Genomic DNA, 18,267 nt, shown 5'->3' with positions numbered 1-18,267 from the left:
ATACCACATACACACGTCTCACCGAGCCACCACCGTATCTCGCCGCCGGATGGAAAACCTCCAGATCACTACTGACACGGCGTGGAGGTGCCATGCCAGGCACTGCAAACCTCCACGTCCGCGAGACTAAACGCGCAACTGCGCGTATACATCGCTTAGTCATGTGATGAGAAAACCTGAATAACTGCCGCTATTGGTAGAGATGCGCATTGAGGATACCAGGAGCTCTGTTCGAGGGTTTAGGCTTCAATACACTGCTCAGTTGTTTTACTCGCATCACCCATCTGCCGATCTCTGTCGGCGTGGATTTTGGTCGTGCAGCGGAAGACTGGGTCGAGCTTGGGTCGTGGTGATTTCTTGTTTAATGGTGGCGTTGATTAGAGGTATGTGCCGTTGGTGCTTGGATGCTCATGTCGTGCATTGCGGTCTTGTGAGCTTCGAGTTTCCACTTGTGTGTCATGTCGGACTGCTTGGGAATCCAGAGGGGGGTTTGAGAAGAAGTTGCAAAGTTACGAGTCGGAGATGTGAACATCTAGTCATCCACTGGCTGTCCACACTTTATTTGCTCAGCTTGACTAGCCATCTGAGAGCATCAACCTCTTCTCTGTTGGAATATAGTACCCAAGGTCTCACCTGAATTGAAAACTTTCGACGGATGGTTTGGAAGGTAAGTCGGAGTCTCATTTATACATCTAAAGTTGCAGAAAATATATCTACTTTGGGCTCGACTTCTTTGACGTAGACTTTAACGCAGGAAAGAACCTTGCTGTAGTCGATTGACCCACGGCGTGCTCATCGCCCACCATCGCCTCTTCTTCTTCGCTGCTTGAATCGAACAAGTTTGTAATATCTGTCCTGCAAAGCCCCATCTGCACCCACAGCCGCCTTGCGTGGGCATCAAACACCGAAGAGATCCATGGACAATGTTGCATTCGTTGGAGTAGATCGTCGGCAGATACAAACGCATTGTGTCCTCTCGACACGGAAGAGAGCTGAGAGTACTGCACAAAGAAAGCAAACTCTGACGCGCAACTCTGCTGTGATTGGGGTAGGCCCTTCGCACCCAACGCGCCCATAGTGAGTGTCCAGAAGAACAGTTCCGGTAAGTTTACCCAGTGCAATATTGAGACGCGCTGCAGAGCTTGTCGGAGCTTTACGACGGTCATCGAGAGACGAGATCCGAAGGAATGAGTATGCGGCTCGACCGCAACGCTCAGGTAGATTAGATGTGCAAGGCAGATACTCTGGTCGAATGGTTTCCTGCCCGGCCGACCAGCTATTTTGGACTCTTCGCCGAGCTGATACCAGTCGAAGAGTCGGTACATCAGTAGACAGGCGTGCTTTTGTAGTTCAAAGGGATCCAGTGGATGGATGGCGTGTCCGGTGTTGTACCAGCTGGTGAGGTCTGAAGTGAAGAGATGGACGCTATGAATTACATCAAAAAGTGCATCATCTAAGTTTAGGTTTTCGATGGATGTCGATAAAGAGGCCCAGGACTGTGAGTGTTGAGAAACCAAGACATAGTTCTCAATCCGACCCATAGGATTGAGTAGTAAGGCGTAAGGGCGCTTAAAAGTGGTGATAGACTGAGCAACACTATGCCTGAACGCAACCATTAGCAGATGTGGCGCGTGTAGATGGAAGGAGCGACCAGTCAAAGAGCGTGCTCATCTGTGCTAGAACTAGGTTCCTGAGGTTTGTAGCTGACTTACATTAGAATGAAGACCTGCAAGCAACGGTTAGCACCTAGTGCCGCAAGACCACCTCTTTGACCTATCATCGTCCTTAGTCCGTTTAGATGAGCATCGTTTATAGACGCACTCCACTCTCTGTCACTGCCCCATCGTCTTGGGTCTGCAAGACCAGACTCTTCCAAAGCCAGCAACATCAGGACAGCAGCGATAGTTGTGTCATCAGTACTGGTTTTTGGGTTTGACAATAACTTGTTCACTTCGGTAATGGCTCGCCACTTGTAGGCTTCGGAGCTAAGTCCAACCGCCCGTGCAGATGCCGTAAGGGCTGCATATATATAGGGCGCACCATTCGGACTTTGAACACATCTAGCGATCCAGTCTGTGGCGGCTAAAGAAGAGGACCTGTAGAGATCCACTGGTACGAGCCTTGGAGCTGACCCTTCAACAACTGGAACCAACGTCAACAGCTATAAGGTACAGGAGACGTCAGTTCACTCACACTGATGAAGAAGCCGTTGCGTGTGTGAGTCCAGAGAAACAGATAAGCAATCGAAGGACCTCGTAAAGCCAACATCGAATCCATCGCGGATTGCCAACTTTGTCTGTCCATCTACCTGGAAGTTGTACGGACATTCCGAAAAGTAGCGTTCACGGAAAGGGCTTGCGTAACCCGATGATGGACTATCGCACATGCAGCCACTGCTAGCTGGTGACGCAAGAGGCGAGCTATCCCATAAAGAGTCCTCACGACAGTTCTGTGGGTCCCACGCTGCCATGGCGGAAGTGTGTTGGGGCTGAACATTAGTCTGTTGGGCTGAGAATCTCAAAGGCAGCGTCTCTGTGTACTCCTCCTCTCTGGGACTCTTTGGTCGTGTACTCCAGGTTTTCTTGTTCCGTACCGATTTCATGACAAAGGATCTAACGACTCGATCCGGTTTTGCGTTCACACCCCCATTGCTCGAGTCAATGAACATGAACTTAGCGGGATGCCTCGACCGTCTCTTGGCGGCCGGCCGGTCGGTAAGAGCGCTGTCTCCATGGCTGTCTTGCGCGTGCATTTAGTGCTGGTGATACCCTGCAACCGTAATATTGTAGATCTGCAGCGGCAGTAAATGCACATTGGACGATGGAGTAAAAGAGTCAAGGACTGCAAGTGAGCAGATCGTAGTGGTTCGATGGTGCTAAAAAGGAAGTTCGTAGTGAAGTGGGAATGTTCTTTAACCCAGAGGGCTGGTAAGCGCTAGCTATATTGACGAGCTGTCTTGACAATGAAGGAAGGAGTGACCGAGCGTCAAGACCTTGACCAGCTGAGTATCCAAGGGCGAACTGCCATAGCGTTGGTGTCGGCGAGATTTCAACGCTGGTTTGAGAACTAGTCTGCATGCATGCACGAAAGCGCTGATGCTGGACTTGATTCGACGATCAGTCATCAAGACCGCCATGTGAGGGTGAGATACATACCTCATACTTGAGTGGGTCTGACGCCTGGTCCGCTCTGTACGACACCAGTTCTCCAAACTACTGCAACGTCATGCGGAAGCGCAGGGCTTACGGGCGGAAACAGCCACGGAGTCGCCGAAGAGGTCGTCACAGTATACAAAATAAAAGCAAAGTGCATGATGCACTGATATATTTCCTAAGATCTGCTGTACACCTCACACTCCCCCAAAACACGGACCCGTCACTTACTGAAGGACAGTCATCTATGACTGCAATACATGCAGCAAGCGCAAGGGACAAAAACTGTTGCGAAGTGTCAGTCAAGATCGACAATCGCTGTATTGACAAGACCATAGTCATGAGAGCAAATCAGATGAAAGATGAAAAGCATTACGTATTATCCAGCATCAGCCCGAAGGCCATAGGCGTTAGCATGGAGTAATTTGTAGCATCATGCAAGAGTGACGAAAGAAAGTCAGCGATCAACATACCTAAGACAACACAGGCTGTTGGCCAAGAGAGTGAGGAAGGCAGCAAGCAGTCTTCGATTCTGCATCGGTGTCAGTGTCGCGCACGTCGCACAAGATTGGTACTGAGCGTGAATGTGGAAGATATATCAGGTAATCGAACTTGTTTGTTCCCCACGAAAAGTCGGCATTTGATAGTATAGGTTGTTCATCATTGAAAAGGGTATGGAGGGTGTGTCGGGGTGTAGACTAACGTGATTTGACCCGACGTAGCCCAGCGACGCCCAACTGCCACCGTGATCCAACGGTTCGAGCTTCAATGGACGCGCTCTGCTGGGCTACGATAACGGGGCAACCGAGCTGCGCGACGTGCGCGCATGGACTACAGTCTCATGATTCGTTCGGGACGACCAGCGTCGTATCTGTCAAGCAGCTTGGTAAAGTTAGCGAAAGCTCTGCACTTAAGGTTTCGAAGAAAAAAATAGTTTGGATATTTTGAATAATTCAGTCATCTCGTTTGGCTTGAGTGGTCGGATCACCATATTACATGTATGATAGGGGCGACACGTATGTTCCTCATAAAAGGTGTGGAAAGAAGGAGCGGGAATGTGACTTACCTCATGTGCTGTTGTGTTGTGCAGAAGAAGCTGCAGCTCGAAGATTTAAGAAGGAGCCGTTAGCGGCTGCGGCAGTCGGCGCCTGACCTCCGGCGAACCGTGCGCGCCGCTCCAGCTCCTTCACCTTGACGCGCTGACAGCGCTCCGAGGTTGACTTGCGCGCCGACACCCACCCACAACAGTTATCGCGGCTACTCGATTTACTAGCGCTACGCACAATGGCCGACTTCGCCAGCTTCGTCAAGGATTCGCGAGAGAAGAAGAAGAACGAGAATCTCGCGCAGCAATTCTTAGGCTCTCGCGGCCGCACAGGGACGCCAACGTCTGGCTCTGGCGCAAAGTCACGGCAGAACTCAGAGAAGCCAACCCTGCTGAGTCGCATAAGTGGAGGCGCTGGCGTCCAGAAGGGCCGCTCAGCATCAGCGAAACCATCTGGCAACATCGATGGGAAATGGCAACATGATCTGCACAAGGTCAATAACCCCAACGGACCGCCTGCCAGAGCTGCGAAACTGGGCCGCACAGCTTCCGCCTCTCAGATCGACCGCAACAGCCGAACCTACGACAAGTTCGCCTCTGTCCTGAACAAGAATGCGAATGGGCGCAGCGATAGTGCACCTGGATTCAGCATTAAGGGCGTCGCGAGCACCGGTCCCTTCACAGTCATTGCAAGCAACTTCGCACCTGGTACAACAGCCTCTGATATCGAGGCTGTCCTATCGCCCCACGGAGGAGAGACACTCGGCTGCAGACTACTGACTGCTGCACCCACAGTCATGGTGGAGCTTCAGTTTGCAACTAGGGAGGGTGCTGAGAACGTTATAGCGACATTCAACAACCAGAAGGTATGTGTTAGTCCAAGTATGAAGAAGTCACAAAATTGACTCTTGCCCAGGCTGATGGCAGGACTCTCTACGTATACATGAAGGAAGCACCATCAAGCAATGCCCTTGCTCACTCTCGACCACCGCCTGCTCGCGCTACCCAAGTTCTTGACGATATGGAGGTCGACGGTGCCCGCAATGGAAGCTTCCAGGACGGGAGATACGGTTTTAGTGAGGGCGGTCGCAGGGACCCGCCACGAGGCCCCCGCAGACGTTACTAGACGTTGAATTACCTACACTTGATACTTATGTACGATACCCTACTATGGACAACGGAGCACATGGACCCTTTTGGCATGCCCGGAGATACGAGCAGCACGCAGCATCACACGATTTGCATCAGCTGCCCAAGCAGGGATCATGGTTGCAAAGAATATAAGCATGCTTAGACTCCGATGGAACGTCATGGATGTTGCACTCGCTCAGTCTCCCTCTGATCCCGATTTGTGGTCGTATGGTGCAGTGAGTTTGGAGCGTTCGCTTCGTTTTGTAACCCTCGTGTACCTCCTGGAGCTCTGTGGCCCAGGGCGCCATCGGATCGAAGGCATGCGGATTTCCGTCTCGTTTTCAATAACACATTGTCATTGCTTGTGTTGTGGGTATCTATTTGCCATCTCCTCCACTTGACACGAGCTGCACCACGACGAAGATTGCAATCGCCCACCAGTACCTGCAGATATGTAAGTGCGTATCCTTCCTCTGTCGTTGGCTTTGATACATACTTCTGTAAGAACGTCTTCTCGGGCTCCTTACTCTCCAGCTTGCCCTCAGCGTTCAGCACAATGGGCTTGTTCAGCACTGGCTTGGGACCAGGGCTCCTCTTGACAATCTCGACCTCCACTTCCTCCCCAGTACCCCTTGCGCTCGTCCCAAAGCCTACGTGATACGGCTCGCCCTTGTCGTCAACGTGAACAACGAACTTCTTGTGGTACTTGTCTGCGAAGCTGGCCGCTGACGTGACAATGCCCCGCCATGATCCGGTCTTGGGGTCTGTAAGGCCAACGCAAAGAAGGTGATCTGCTGAGTAGGAACCGGTTGGCGGTGTATACGACGCTAACGTGCCTACGGATTGGTCTGCATCGAACTCGATCTGTGCGAGGGGGATCGCGGATGGGATGACGGCGGTGTCTTCGGAGACTGGCACGGACGAGACAAAGAGGGTGACGGTGGACGCGACCGCGAACGGTAGTAGGAGAAGTCTCGCAAGCAACATGGCGGCTGATGGTGCGTAGTTGATGCTGGTATGGATGTGCTGTGTCGGATGCGAGAGATGTTGGTCCGAGCCCAGCTGACTAACGTTTATGAGCAGCTTGAGCTCTCAGTCTGTCCCGCGCCTTTCCCTCCACGCTGTCACGTCAGCGCGCGTCGAGACGGGAACATGGAATTGTGTAGAGTCTCGGCGATGCTCCGAATGCCTCCGTGACAAGCGCCCATTCGATGATGGGTCTTGCTCGGTGGCGTTGCTTCCAGCCAACAACACCCGGGATGCCAAAATAGGTGGGCCCGGGGTCTCACGATCTCCACAATTCCCCAGCCGTTCTGGCAAAAGTCCAGATAATCAAGAGCGCTGTCGTTGGGCACGAAAGCGAATCTCGGTCTTATTGCTGGAATGCTGAGGAGCACCATGCCTTGCAATTGCCCCGCCCCCACCATGGTGCTACTGCTAAGGACCATGATAGCTATGAGCTCATCACGCAGCGGGAGCTGTACAATATTCTCAACACTCTCTGAGAGAGAGCTCCCAGTGAATTCATCTTTCCGAACACACCTTTTTCTTCTACATTTACGCCCGCTCTTTTACTGGCTTCTGATCCATCACGATGGCTGGTACAATTCCTTTCAGGCAGAACTCACGGCAGCCGTCGCGCCAAATGACCGACCCACGCAACGAGATTCGCCCACATGTCGACCACTACATCGGTATTGACGTTGGTACGGGCAGTGCTAGAGCTTGCATTATGAATGATCAGGGTGATATCGTCGGACTGGCCTCGGAGAACATTGGATTGTGGCAGCCACAGACCGGTTACTATGTACTACCGTCTACTGCACCCCTCCAAAAGCAAGAGCTCACACCACCAGGAACAATCAACAACAGACATATGGCGATGTATTTGCTCTTCAGTTCGCCGAGCAATGGACCAGCACAACATCGACCGTGACTCCATTCGCGGTATCGGGTTCGATGCTACTTGCTCACTATCCGTTTTCTCAGAGGATACCGACGAGCCCATCTCGGTCACTGGTCCCCACTTCGACAACAGAGACGGCAACGATCGTAACGTCATTCTATGGCTCGATCACCGACCCGTCGAAGAGACCGAGAAGATCAACGCTACCGATCACAATCTGCTCCGCTACGTTGGAGGCAAGATGTCCATTGAGATGGAAATTCCCAAGGTCTTGTGGCTCAAGAACAACATGCCGAAGGAGCTGTTTGATCGCTGCAAATTCTACGACCTGGGCGACGCACTTACACATCTGGCTACCGGAAGCGATACTCGAAGCTACTGCAGTGTAGTCTGCAAGCAAGGGTTCGTTCCTGTGGGTGTTGATGGAAGTGTCAAGGGCTGGCAGGAGGACTTCCTCAAAGACATTGGCCTGGAAGACTTGTGTGAAGACAACTTCAAACGGATGGGAGGCGTTGACAAAGTGGTTTGTCCTGCACTACTAGATGAGCGAAACTCAGCTAACGCACAACAGAATGGACGCTACCTCACTGCCGGTGAGCTTGTCGGCACTTTGAGCGAGAAGGCTGCCGCAGAGATGGGGCTCAACCCTGGCGTTGCAGTTGGCAGTGGCGTCATCGATGCCTACGCTGGCTGGATCGGCACTGTCGGTGCTAAAGTCAAGCTCGATGAAGATACCCTTGACATGGGCCACGCAAAGAACGATGTTGAGCAAGCTTTCACACGCCTTGCTGCCGTAGCCGGAACATCGACTTGCCATCTCGCCATGTCTCGCGACCCCGTTTTCGTACCTGGTGTATGGGGACCGTACAGAGACGTTCTGCTCCCTGACTACTGGATGGCAGAAGGCGGTCAAAGCGCAACAGGCGAGCTGCTCAAGCACGTTATCGAGACGCATCCTGCTTTCAACGAGGCTTCATCTGTTGCGGAGACCTTCAACACAAACATCTACGACTACCTGAACGAGCATCTCCGCGAGATGGCCGAGAATGAGTCGGCACCACACATCTCATGGCTAGGCCGACACTTCTTCTTCTATGGAGACTTATTCGGCAACCGCTCTCCCATCGCGGACCCCAACATGAAAGGTTCAGTCATCGGGCTCAGCTCTGACAAGAGTCTCGACGGTCTGGCATTGTACTACTACGCTACGCTCGAGTTCATTGCGCTACAGACTCACCAGATCGTGTCGACCATGAACAACTCTGGGCACGTCATCTCGTCCATTTTCATGTCTGGATCGCAGTGCCAGAACAGCCTTCTCATGCAACTTGTGGCTACCGCTTGCAACATGCCCGTCCTCATTCCGAAATACGTCCATGCCGCTGTCGTACATGGTGCTGCTATGCTTGGTGCGAAGGCGGCGAGCACCGACAAGGATGGTAACAGCGAACCCCTGTGGGATATCATGGACAGGTTTAGCAAGCCTGGCAAGACGGTGAAGCCAATTGCGGATAAGAATGTCAAAAAGCTGCTGGAAGCCAAATACAAGGTCTTCCTCGAGCAGATTGAGAGGCAGCAGAGATACCGGAGTGAGGTAGATGCAGCGGTTGAGGGCTGGGCCAAAGCCAAGTAGATACGCAATTTACCTCTGTGAATATGAGTGATTGTTCTGTCACTGCTCTTTTCTTCTTCTGTGATATTGAATCCAAGACCTCCCAGCTGTAAACGGGAAATACGTGAAAGATCAGATCCCAACTACCAGTGTCGCCCAAGTGTTCAAACCTTCAAGTCGTGTTGAACTCTATCGTCGCCAATGCTTGTGCATCGTTATTATCCTGACTTCGAAGTGTTTCCTGTAAAAGTGATTCAAAGATTTCGCGTGCCGTGTCTGGCTTGTTCGGAAAAGTTTTCTGGCGTCGACCCAAGTCTACGCACGCTTTCCCGTCACGTAGACTGGGAGTACTTGTGACTTAGGAACGAGTGTAAGATTACGTGGCGTATGTATTAAATTGCGCCTCGCCGTCGCCAACTGCATACTGACCCAAGAGTTAACACCGCATTGTAGTCCCTGGGTTGCTTCAGCGTAAGCAGCTGTTCGTAGAGAATGTTGTATAGGAGAAGCCAACACGTTTCCGCTCCGTTGTAACAGTGACGTGGCAGCTGTAGTGTTTCTTGTCGGCTCGTGCGTTGTGATCCACCCCTGTATGCACAAGTATTCGTGGGCTTTGCATACTGTAGTAGAAGAGCGCTTGAGAAAATACGCGTAGAGCCCCAGAGGTCAGGCAAACCACAGCTTCAGCTTGGGCAGTGCAGATTGCGCGGCTCGCAACAAGGGACGCAGTGAGCTTAGTGAAAGCGTGCCGCACAAAATACGCACATCCGTTCACATGTCAAATGGTGCGCAATTGGCTTCGTGAAGATTCGCTGCGCGACTTGTGCGGAAAGTCGCCACACGTGGCTGTAACACGCGGGGCGGAGTAGCGACGTCATCAGTCCGATCCCTCTTTCCATATGAACACCCCACCACGACGCAAACAGACTCTTCACTACAAATACCTTTGTTTACCTCCTCTTACACCAAACCAACACACACCAACTCTTTTCCATACCCTTTTCCATACCCTTTTACAATACACAACATACTCACACTTCACAATGGCTTCTACTGTCCACGTTGAGAACATCAGCACGAAGACGAGCGAGGACGAGATCAAGTCCTTCTTCAGCTTCTGCGGAAAGATCCAGGACATTTCGGTCAAGTCTACCGGTAACGACACACAGTCCGCATCTGTCACCTTCGAGAAGGCTGCGGCCGCTAAGACTGCGCTGCTCCTCGACAGCACACAGCTAGGCCCTAACTCAGTCCACGTCAAGTCTGCACAGTCTGGCGGTGAGTCAGCGACCGAGAAGAGCGCCAACGATGAAGCCCACGACAGCGACCATATCGCACAAGAGCAGAAGCCCCGTGCTCGTATCATTGCTGAGTACCTCGCTCACGGCTACGTCATCTCCGACAAGGCCATCGAGAGCGCTCTTGCTGCCGACAAGCAGCACGGCTACAGCTCAAAGTTTCTCCAGACTCTCCAGAACCTAGACTCTAAGACACAAGCTTCGCAGAAGGCGCAGGTTGTCGACCAGAAGCTCGGTCTGTCCAACAAGGCCCTGGGTGCTTGGGCTGGTCTCACCAGCTACTTCGACAAGGCTCAAGGCACACCCACCGGCCAGAAGCTCAGGGCTTTCTACGACCAGGGCAACAAGACCGTCATGGATGTGCACAACGAGGCCCGTCACCTGGCTGACCTGAAGAAGGGCCAGAGCGGCAGCGGCAGCAAGCCTACCAAAGAAGAGGCGGACGTCCATGGTGTCGGCGATGGCAAGACCCAGTGCAACTGTGGCTCCGTGTCTGGCAAGTGCCCTTGCCCTGAGGGACAGTGTGCTTGCTCGGGGTGTGCCAAGGCTGAGAATGGCGGCAAGCCTAGCGTAGAGGAGGCGAACGTTCACGAGGTCGGCGACGGTAAGACTCAGTGCAACTGCGGTTCCGTGTCCGGCAAGTGCCCTTGCCCCGAGGGTCAGTGTGCTTGCTCAGGCTGCGCGAAGGACACAACCAAGAGCGAGAAGAGCGGACAGGCTGGTGATGCCAGCTACGCTGCTGTTGCCGACCCCAAGCAGTAGAGGGGTACATGGTACCAAAGCGTATGACGATTTCCTTTTCTTTCTGAGCAACCTGTTTGAAAACAGTTTATGGCTGGCGCCAGCGAAAATGTGGAGTTGGTAGCGATGAAGGACAACCTAAGATATCCCGTAGTATAGCACTAAAATTTGATGCTTTCACGTTTATATACCTGCACCGTTGTCCATTGCGGTGCTCAAACAATGCGCTCACTCGTGCAGTGTCCCAGCGGCAGCTGGTACCGTACACAATCTGAAGCAAGCACCGTCACCATGTGCAGAGACTGGAGTGTGCTTCCGTAGTGAGAAACGTACGTTTGCAAAGACAGGTCTACCAGCAAAGCCCGATATCGGCGCTATGAGCGTGTTCCCATTCAGAAAGTGACGGCTTGGTCAAGACTAGAGTGTAGGTGTGACGTGGACAAGCGCTGAAACACGCGCGACCACACAAAGGCAATAGAGTTTGAGGGATAAAAAGCAAAAAGCATAAAAGCAAACGTAAACGCAATGTATCTCGAGGCGACGATTTCTGACAGCACATGTAGCCGATTAGCTTTGTCTGTCTGGAGTTAGTCAGTGACGGCAAACCACGGTGAACCAGAACGTGCGTCATTGTGTCTAGACCTCCCCACCACTTTTTCGCAACATCACCCATCAAAAGGAGCACGTCGTGGAAGCTGCAACGTCGTGGACCAGTGAAGCGCGCGCTCTCCGTCTGTGTCTCTCTAGCTTTCTTTCACTTTGCCTGCCTCGAGCCCTCGACAACGCATAGTCACCGCCCTGCAGCTGTAGCGCCGCGATACCTTCTCTAGCAACACCGTGACTCCTCTGCGAAGACACACGCACACACACGCACACCCACCCACAACCATCCACACGCACACGCGCAGACACCTACACACACCGCCAAGATGAGCACAGGCGCAAAGAAGAGGATCATGAAGGTACGTTGCGCGTAGGGAGGGTGTGCTGGGAGAAGCATGCTAACGCAGGCGCAGGAGTACGGCGAGTGCATGGCGGACATGCCGTCGGGCATGAAGATCAACTTCGATGAGCAGAACATGACCAAGTGGGAGGTGCTGATGGACGGACCGGAGCAGTCCGTGTACGCGGTAAGTACCGTCTGCAACAGCAGAGGGACATGACGAGGGCCGTTGCAGTTTGAGGCGAGCCAAGCTAACGCAGCGCAGGGCGGGCACTTTAAGCTCGAGATCACATTTCCCAATGAGTATCCGTTCAAGCCGCCGGTGGTTTCGTTCCGCACCAAGATCTACCACCCCAACGTCAGCAACGACGACAAGGGCTCCATGTGCCTGGGCCTGCTGCGTCCCGACGAGTGGAAGCCGCCGAACAAGGTTGTGTCGGTGCTTCGCCTCATTCAGACGCTGCTCATCGAACCGAACCCGGACGATGCCATCGAGCCGTCTATTGCCAACGAGTACAGGGAGAACCGCAAGGAGTTTGAGAAGAATGCAACGGACTGGATCAAGCGCTATGCGAAGTGAGCCAGTCATCACGTCACGCGACAAGGACGGGTAAGGGCGGCCTGGGTAGAAAGGACCCTCATCCAATATACTGCATTCTGGGCGTTCGGAGAAGCTTGCATCCGGCTGGCGGGGGCTCGATTGGGGAGAGGAGAGGGAGGTGTGGTTGGGGGGGGGGGGGGAGCAAGCAGATGTGTATGTGTCTGCAAGGACGGTACGTAGAACCGAGATGAATCTCCGAGCCGCAGGCAGCTGAGAAGTGGTAGTAGCACGTTCGGGGAGTTGTGCTGGGCAAGGGATGCTCGGAGTCGTTTTGATGAATAGATACATTCACGTCTGGGCATGTCGTCATGAGCAAATTCCTCAGCCGTGGTGTGTACGTGTGGAGGCCGTCCGACGGCGAGAATGAAATGAAAGGGCCAGGATGTGTGTGGTTGCCACTTGTTCGAGAAGGCGTGGTGACGTACGGACGGCCAAGTGGAGTTTGGCGAGGGCGGGAGCAGCGGTCGCGGCGACACCCATGCTGCTTCTCGAAGTCATGTTCGGAGAGGCGCTCGGACTGCAGCGCTGGCACTGCTGGCGGTGCCAATCTAACGAGTCAGCACTGCACCGAAGGACGTCTCAGGACGCGGAGGCAGTGGCAGTGGCAGTGGCCAGTGCTGGTGCTGGTGCTGGTGCTGATGTTGGTGCTGACGTTGGTGCTGGTGCTGGTGCTGGTGCTGATGTTGGTGCTGACGTTGGTGCTGGTGCTGGTGCTGGTGCTAGAGCTGGTGCTGGTGCTGGAGCGACTCTCCTGGTTAGAATGTAGCGTCACGTAGTTGTCCAGCAGCCGCGCCGCAGACGGTCATGGAGTCATGTGGCAATCGGCATGATGAAGCGAAAGGTACCCAGCGACAAGCAGCCTTTCCTGCCAGTTTGGAGACGGCGGACAGGCGGACAGACTATGCAGGGCCTCCACTTTGAGCAACGGTATGCCAAAGGTGCCAATCTCGGTAATGAAGAGTGGCCGCCTGGGAGGGTGCGATTGGCTGTGCAGGCTGCGCAGGCTGCACAAGTCTGCTCTGGCGCGCGTGAAGGCGTCAAGGTCGCGGTTCAGCGCCACTTGCTGCACGCTTGCTGGACGCTGGACGCTGCGCAGCGCTTGAGCCTCTCTCGACCCACGCCGGACGGGGATGCGGAAGCCGACGTTGGCCTGAGTCGATGGCAGATGCACCGCTTGTACGACCAGGCCGGCGGGACCGTGTGCTAACGCTGCTGCTGTTGCTGTTGCTTCTGCTGCTTCTGCTGCTTCTGCTGCTTCTGCTGCTTCTGCTGCTTCTGCTGCTTCTGCTGCTTTTGCTGCTTTTGCTGGTTCTGCTGCTCCTGCCCCCGTCTCTGCGACGCTGCTCCCTTTACCGCCGTCTCCCAGTGGAGTCCATTCTCCTACACGTCCACACGACGCCCACACAAACAACGCGTCGCCCAGCCCGTGGCCAGGCACACATCACGCTCCTTGACGCCCGCACACTGCCCAAAGCTGCCCTTCTCTCGGCCGCATTCCTTCCCTCGCTCGTTCTTGCTAGGCGCCCTCCTGTCGTCCCGAGCCGTGGCAGTGACCACTCCGGAGCCCGGAACAGGCAGTCCTTTCAGTAGTGCTTTTTGTGTTTCAGACGTGCCCACGCCCAGGCTCAAACACTGCCGCCGGCACCTCTAGCAGCTCCAGCAGCTCCACACCTCAGCCTCCCACTCCCCAAACGCTATCCTCGAACAGCCTCCGTCCGCTCCCTCTCGAGATAATGACTTCGCCGCAAGCCACGACGACCGAGCTCCCTGCCTTCCCGCTCGAATGAGCACCCCTGCGCGCTACCAGTTCCGCTGCAATGGCTGATGCCCTTTACCGGCCTGGCATCACTACCACCACCACCACCACCACCACCTCGTCGTCCTCTCCCTCGACCTCCCACTGGACCCCTACCGACGACAGCTACAGCACGCCCTTCAACTCCTCCGCCCATTCCCGGCTGCAGTACCTGGCCTTCACGCCCCGGTCCTGCGACACGCCGCCCGCCTCTCCACCGCCGCGAGACCCCTACTATGCAGCGAAAAGAGGAGGACTGAGCGCCAAGAGAGGCCTTCTGCCCGTGAAACTAAACATGGACACCTCCGTGTCGCCCGCCTACGAGCGCCGCGCCTACAGCCCTGCTCTCTCGGAGAGCCCCACCCTGCAGTCCATCGCCCTACCGTCCCCCAAGTACCCTCCTCCGCGACAACGGGCCCCCTCCCTCCTCCGCCATGCCGCCGTGTCCCCGTCCCAGTACGCACACCTCCCCCAGACCGAGCACCCCACATCCTCGCCCGTCATGGCCCCCGCCATGAGACGCGAGGGCAGTGGGCCCGGGTCTCCCGACCTGCGCGCCATCTTCAACCCCCTCGCCAGCAATCCTCCCACATCCAATGGCCCGCAGTGGGACTCGTCTTCAGAAGACGTCTCTGGCCCCATATCGCCCATCAGAGCTCGCGGCTACACTAGCTCGTCACAAGCTTCGTTCAACCCCACCCCGCCGCTGCGGTCCGTCACCTCGACACCCGACTACGGCCAGTACCGCAGTGGCGAGCGCTCGAACCTCTCAGGCACGTACAAGCCCAACCGTGGTGTGCCGAACTGGTCTCACTCCGACTACTACCCTCCACCTCCGATCCGCCAGCTGCGCGCCGAAGAGCCTCGCTTCAGCTCCAGGTCGGGCTACACATACACATCCTCGAGCGCCATGGAGGTCAGCACAGAACGCAGCAGTATAGCGACCGCACGCAGCTCTGTTGCGAGTGACCGCCAGAACAGCATATACTCGAGAGATCAGTCTAGAGACCGTCTGCGCGACCGTGACGGTTCGCCAGAGACAATACAGACCTCTGAGCTTGCAGAGGAGGACGAAGAACAGGACCTGTTCAGCGCCGTGGACGATGTCATTGACGCGTACTGCTACGATGAGGACGAGCGAGGCTACTCCATGATTGGCGACAAGGTATGCGATCCATCGCCAATGGCCCTCGATCTGGAACCGCCGGAGCTATCACAAACGCCGTCTCGCGACATAGATTCCTTATCCTCGTTCCAGTCATCCGAGAATCTCAAGCAATGGGACAACGCTCCCGTGCGGCCTCTAAACGGCAGGACCGAAAAAGCTGGCCTCAGGAAGCATCGTCTCTCCATCCGCCCACCTTCGGCAACCGACACCTCAGACACAAGTTTGCTTGATGACGACACGCAGGGTGCAGCAGAGGGCGAGTTGAGGCCGCATCAGATACCCCCTCTGCAAATCAGCCCATTCCAGGCCCAATATACACCGAGAACGATCGAAGCTGTCACGGCGCTGACCAACAAGAAGAGATCTGATGAACGGCAACGATCAAGCGGGGAGCTGCCTCGGCGCATCTCAATGACCCTGCAGGCACTTTCCCTCGGTGCACCCAGCACGATTGTACAACCACCCCATGAGGATGGACTGCCCGCTAGGATGCCGAGTGCCAAGCGGGCACAAATGTCCGAGATGCATCGCGAGATTGCGGCCCTTCCGCGTCTGCCCATGAACAAGGCGCGCATGTTGCGGCGAGATTGGGCAGACATTGAGGCTTACTCGCGCAGACACTCGAAGAGGCCGAGTACATCGCGAATGGTGTCGACCGAGTCGATTCAGAAGGTGGACCCAGCGATGCAGTCCCCAGCCCTGCAGAAATCTCAGCCACTACCGGAGGTTGATGAAGATGAGGCAATTCCGCGCCGAGCTTCGACCAGTGTGTACGACCGCAAGAGTGGTTTTGGGCTTGACTCGTTTATGAAGCCCACCAAAACTGCTGAGGCATCGCGTACAAACGCGCCCACACAAATTGAGCGTAACCCAGGATCTGCACCTGCACTTCGGAAGATGGCAAGTCCTGCAGAACGCGATCGCTACGGGTTCAAAAAAGCATCTCTGAACATCAGCGTGCAAGAGCACAATGTGTGGGCCGCGAGATATGAAGAGCACATCAACCGGCGCCGGAACAAGTGGATCGCACTGATGTCGAAGCAGGGCCTCTCAACAACCGACCCAACCACGTTCCCCGAGATGAACGAGAAAGTCAAGCGTTATGCTCGCAAAGGCTATCCTCCGGAGTGGCGTGGAGCTATGTGGTGGTACTATTCTGGCGGCCAGCACACGCTCCAGCAGAGGAAGAACATTGGCCTGTACGCCTCACTAGCCGCACGAGTCAAGCGTGACGAGCTGAACAAGGACGACAAAGACGCGATTGAGCGTGATCTCGACCGGACGTTCCCCGACAACATCCACTTCCGCCCCGAGCCAGCGACCGATCTCCTCGATGGGGAATCAGACGACGAGCCCGTGTTGATACAGGATCTGCGCGAAGTCCTCTCCTGCTTCGCCCTCAACAACCCCAGTATTGGGTACTGTCAGTCCCTCAACTTCATTGCCGGTCTTCTGCTTCTCTTCCTCAAGCAAGACAAGGAAAAAGTCTTCATCCTTCTCACCATCATCACGCAAAACCACCTTCCCGGAGCCCACGCCCGCTCGCTCGCAAACACAGAAGTAAATGTGCTCATGATGCTCATCAAAGACTACCTCCCCAAAGTCTGGGCCAGCATCAACGATACAGACCTCATCAACTCTGGCGCCGGCTCACATGCCCACCCGAACTCAAAGTTCCAGCGCCAGCCCACTGTTGCCCTGTCTTGCACAAGCTGGTTCATGTCCCTCTTCGTTGGCGTCCTCCCCATCGAGACCGTCCTCCGAGTTTGGGACGCATTCCTCTACGAAGGGCCCCGGGCGCTGTACCGCTACGCTCTTGCCGTATTTAAGCTTGGCGAGTCCGAAATCCGCAAGTACCGCCCGGGCGACGGAGAGCTATTCATGCTCGTGCAGAATCTGCCGCGCACGTGTATTGATCCCAACATCTTGCACGACTTCGCGTTCGTCAAGAAAGGATTCGGAAGCTTGAGCCAAAGCGTCATTGATCAGAAGAGGTTGTTTTGGCGCGAGCAGAACAAGACGATTGCGCATCAGAATAGCGTGAAGAGTGCGCGGCAAAACAACCAAACGCTGGGTGTGCCAGGTCCAAGTCAGAAACAGGAGGCGGACGAGACGGACGGAGAAAGCGTTAAAAGAACCATGGGCGGCCTCCGAAGAAAGGCCAGCCGGCGATTTAGGAGAATGAGAAGCTAGATGCTCTCATACACCGCACCACACAGCACAGCAGTGCCACGTTACCTTTCCCTTTTCTCATTGTTCCTTGTAAGTTTCATGGCGAGCGGCGTTCAGCATGCATACACAGGCAGCGAGTCCCAAGGTCGGGCTCCAGGCGTACAAAAAGGCAACTTGTCGTTCGTGTATAATAATTACCATATACCCCCTTTGTGCGGGATGGGCGGGATTACCTAGAGAAGCGGGCGACCGAATCGAAGACGTCCGGTTGGGTCGGAAAGGAAAGGGAAGGATGGGACAGGACTGGAACGAACAGGCAAGGAAGGATGGACATTGGGATACCTAATGACACATGACTTGATGACCTTGAACGTTTGGTCCTTTGCTACTTCTATGTTATCAACGTCTCGTCTCGTCTCGTCTTGTCTTGTCTTGTCCAGTCTTGTCCTATCTTGTCCTATTTTGTCCTATCTTGTCCTGTCCTATCTTTCTGCCTACCGACCAACTGATTTGCGTACCCTGGTCCTCTCTCTCTCTCTCCATCCATCTGCACACAATGAAACTAACCAACCACACTCCTCAAGTCCCCCATCAATACCGAGACAGCCTGGCATCCGTGCCATACTACGACAATAGGACGCTGGGACTACACTTCTAAATCGCCAAATCGTTAAATTGCTAAATCGTTAAATCGTTAAATTGC

General features: G+C 54.7%; 9 protein-coding genes across 9 annotated transcripts, besides 9 other annotated features; 7 read left to right on the top strand and 2 right to left on the bottom strand.

Moving 5' to 3' along the window:
• Window positions 1-713: 713 nt before the first annotated feature.
• On the bottom strand, window positions 714-2,752 carry EKO05_0004714 (uncharacterized protein; the record flags this gene model as incomplete). The annotated part of the gene is made up of 3 exons (XM_059636444.1): window positions 714-1,602; window positions 1,713-2,142; window positions 2,194-2,752. 3 exons carry the CDS (start codon window positions 2,750-2,752, stop codon window positions 714-716), a joined length of 1,878 nt encoding a protein of 625 aa, XP_059492427.1.
• A 1,684-nt stretch (window positions 2,753-4,436) lies between these two features.
• Window positions 4,437-5,323, top strand: EKO05_0004713 (uncharacterized protein; the record flags this gene model as incomplete). The annotated part of the gene is made up of 2 exons (XM_038939558.1): window positions 4,437-5,063; window positions 5,114-5,323. 2 exons carry the CDS (start codon window positions 4,437-4,439, stop codon window positions 5,321-5,323), a joined length of 837 nt encoding a protein of 278 aa, XP_038799269.1.
• A 382-nt stretch (window positions 5,324-5,705) lies between these two features.
• Window positions 5,706-6,315, bottom strand: EKO05_0004712 (uncharacterized protein; the record flags this gene model as incomplete). The annotated part of the gene is made up of 2 exons (XM_038939294.1): window positions 5,706-5,772; window positions 5,825-6,315. The coding sequence occupies 2 exons, from the start codon at window positions 6,313-6,315 to the stop codon at window positions 5,706-5,708; spliced, it is 558 nt and encodes a 185-aa protein (XP_038799268.1).
• A 607-nt stretch (window positions 6,316-6,922) lies between these two features.
• Window positions 6,923-8,867, top strand: EKO05_0004711 (uncharacterized protein; the record flags this gene model as incomplete). The annotated part of the gene is made up of 3 exons (XM_038939519.1): window positions 6,923-7,135; window positions 7,185-7,757; window positions 7,806-8,867. The coding sequence occupies 3 exons, from the start codon at window positions 6,923-6,925 to the stop codon at window positions 8,865-8,867; spliced, it is 1,848 nt and encodes a 615-aa protein (XP_038799267.1).
• Window positions 8,868-9,745: 878 nt separating this feature from the next.
• On the top strand, window positions 9,746-10,906 carry EKO05_0004710 (Protein vip1; the record flags this gene model as incomplete). The annotated part of the gene is made up of 1 exon (XM_038945644.2): window positions 9,746-10,906. One exon carries the CDS (start codon window positions 9,746-9,748, stop codon window positions 10,904-10,906), a length of 1,161 nt encoding a protein of 386 aa, XP_038799266.2.
• A 470-nt stretch (window positions 10,907-11,376) lies between these two features.
• Window positions 11,377-11,411: a tandem repeat.
• Window positions 11,412-11,740: 329 nt separating this feature from the next.
• Window positions 11,741-11,810: a tandem repeat.
• Window positions 11,811-11,814: 4 nt separating this feature from the next.
• EKO05_0004709 (Signal peptidase I) lies at window positions 11,815-12,408 on the top strand (the record flags this gene model as incomplete). The annotated part of the gene is made up of 3 exons (XM_038939395.1): window positions 11,815-11,847; window positions 11,902-12,015; window positions 12,094-12,408. 3 exons carry the CDS (start codon window positions 11,815-11,817, stop codon window positions 12,406-12,408), a joined length of 462 nt encoding a protein of 153 aa, XP_038799265.1.
• A 122-nt stretch (window positions 12,409-12,530) lies between these two features.
• Window positions 12,531-12,569: a tandem repeat.
• A 338-nt stretch (window positions 12,570-12,907) lies between these two features.
• Window positions 12,908-13,195, top strand: EKO05_0004708 (uncharacterized protein; the record flags this gene model as incomplete). The annotated part of the gene is made up of 1 exon (XM_038945643.1): window positions 12,908-13,195. The coding sequence occupies one exon, from the start codon at window positions 12,908-12,910 to the stop codon at window positions 13,193-13,195; it is 288 nt and encodes a 95-aa protein (XP_038799264.1).
• Window positions 13,044-13,170: a tandem repeat.
• A 60-nt stretch (window positions 13,196-13,255) lies between the features above and the next one.
• On the top strand, window positions 13,256-13,636 carry EKO05_0004707 (uncharacterized protein; the record flags this gene model as incomplete). Its single annotated transcript, XM_038945642.1, has 1 exon — window positions 13,256-13,636. The coding sequence occupies one exon, from the start codon at window positions 13,256-13,258 to the stop codon at window positions 13,634-13,636; it is 381 nt and encodes a 126-aa protein (XP_038799263.1).
• Window positions 13,637-13,641: 5 nt separating this feature from the next.
• Window positions 13,642-13,753: a tandem repeat.
• A 493-nt stretch (window positions 13,754-14,246) lies between these two features.
• EKO05_0004706 (uncharacterized protein) lies at window positions 14,247-17,585 on the top strand (the record flags this gene model as incomplete). Its single annotated transcript, XM_038945641.1, has 1 exon — window positions 14,247-17,585. The coding sequence occupies one exon, from the start codon at window positions 14,247-14,249 to the stop codon at window positions 17,583-17,585; it is 3,339 nt and encodes a 1,112-aa protein (XP_038799262.1).
• Window positions 14,273-14,303: a tandem repeat.
• Window positions 14,280-14,327: a tandem repeat.
• Window positions 17,586-17,984: 399 nt separating the features above from the next.
• Window positions 17,985-18,043: a tandem repeat.
• Window positions 18,044-18,228: 185 nt separating this feature from the next.
• Window positions 18,229-18,264: a tandem repeat.
• Window positions 18,265-18,267: the final 3 nt, after the last annotated feature.

Source organism: Ascochyta rabiei, chromosome 7, assembly GCF_004011695.2.
Source record: "Ascochyta rabiei chromosome 7, complete sequence".
Classification (NCBI taxonomy): Eukaryota; Fungi; Ascomycota; class Dothideomycetes; order Pleosporales; family Didymellaceae; genus Ascochyta; species Ascochyta rabiei.
This window is presented reverse-complemented; position numbering and strand designations above follow the sequence as displayed.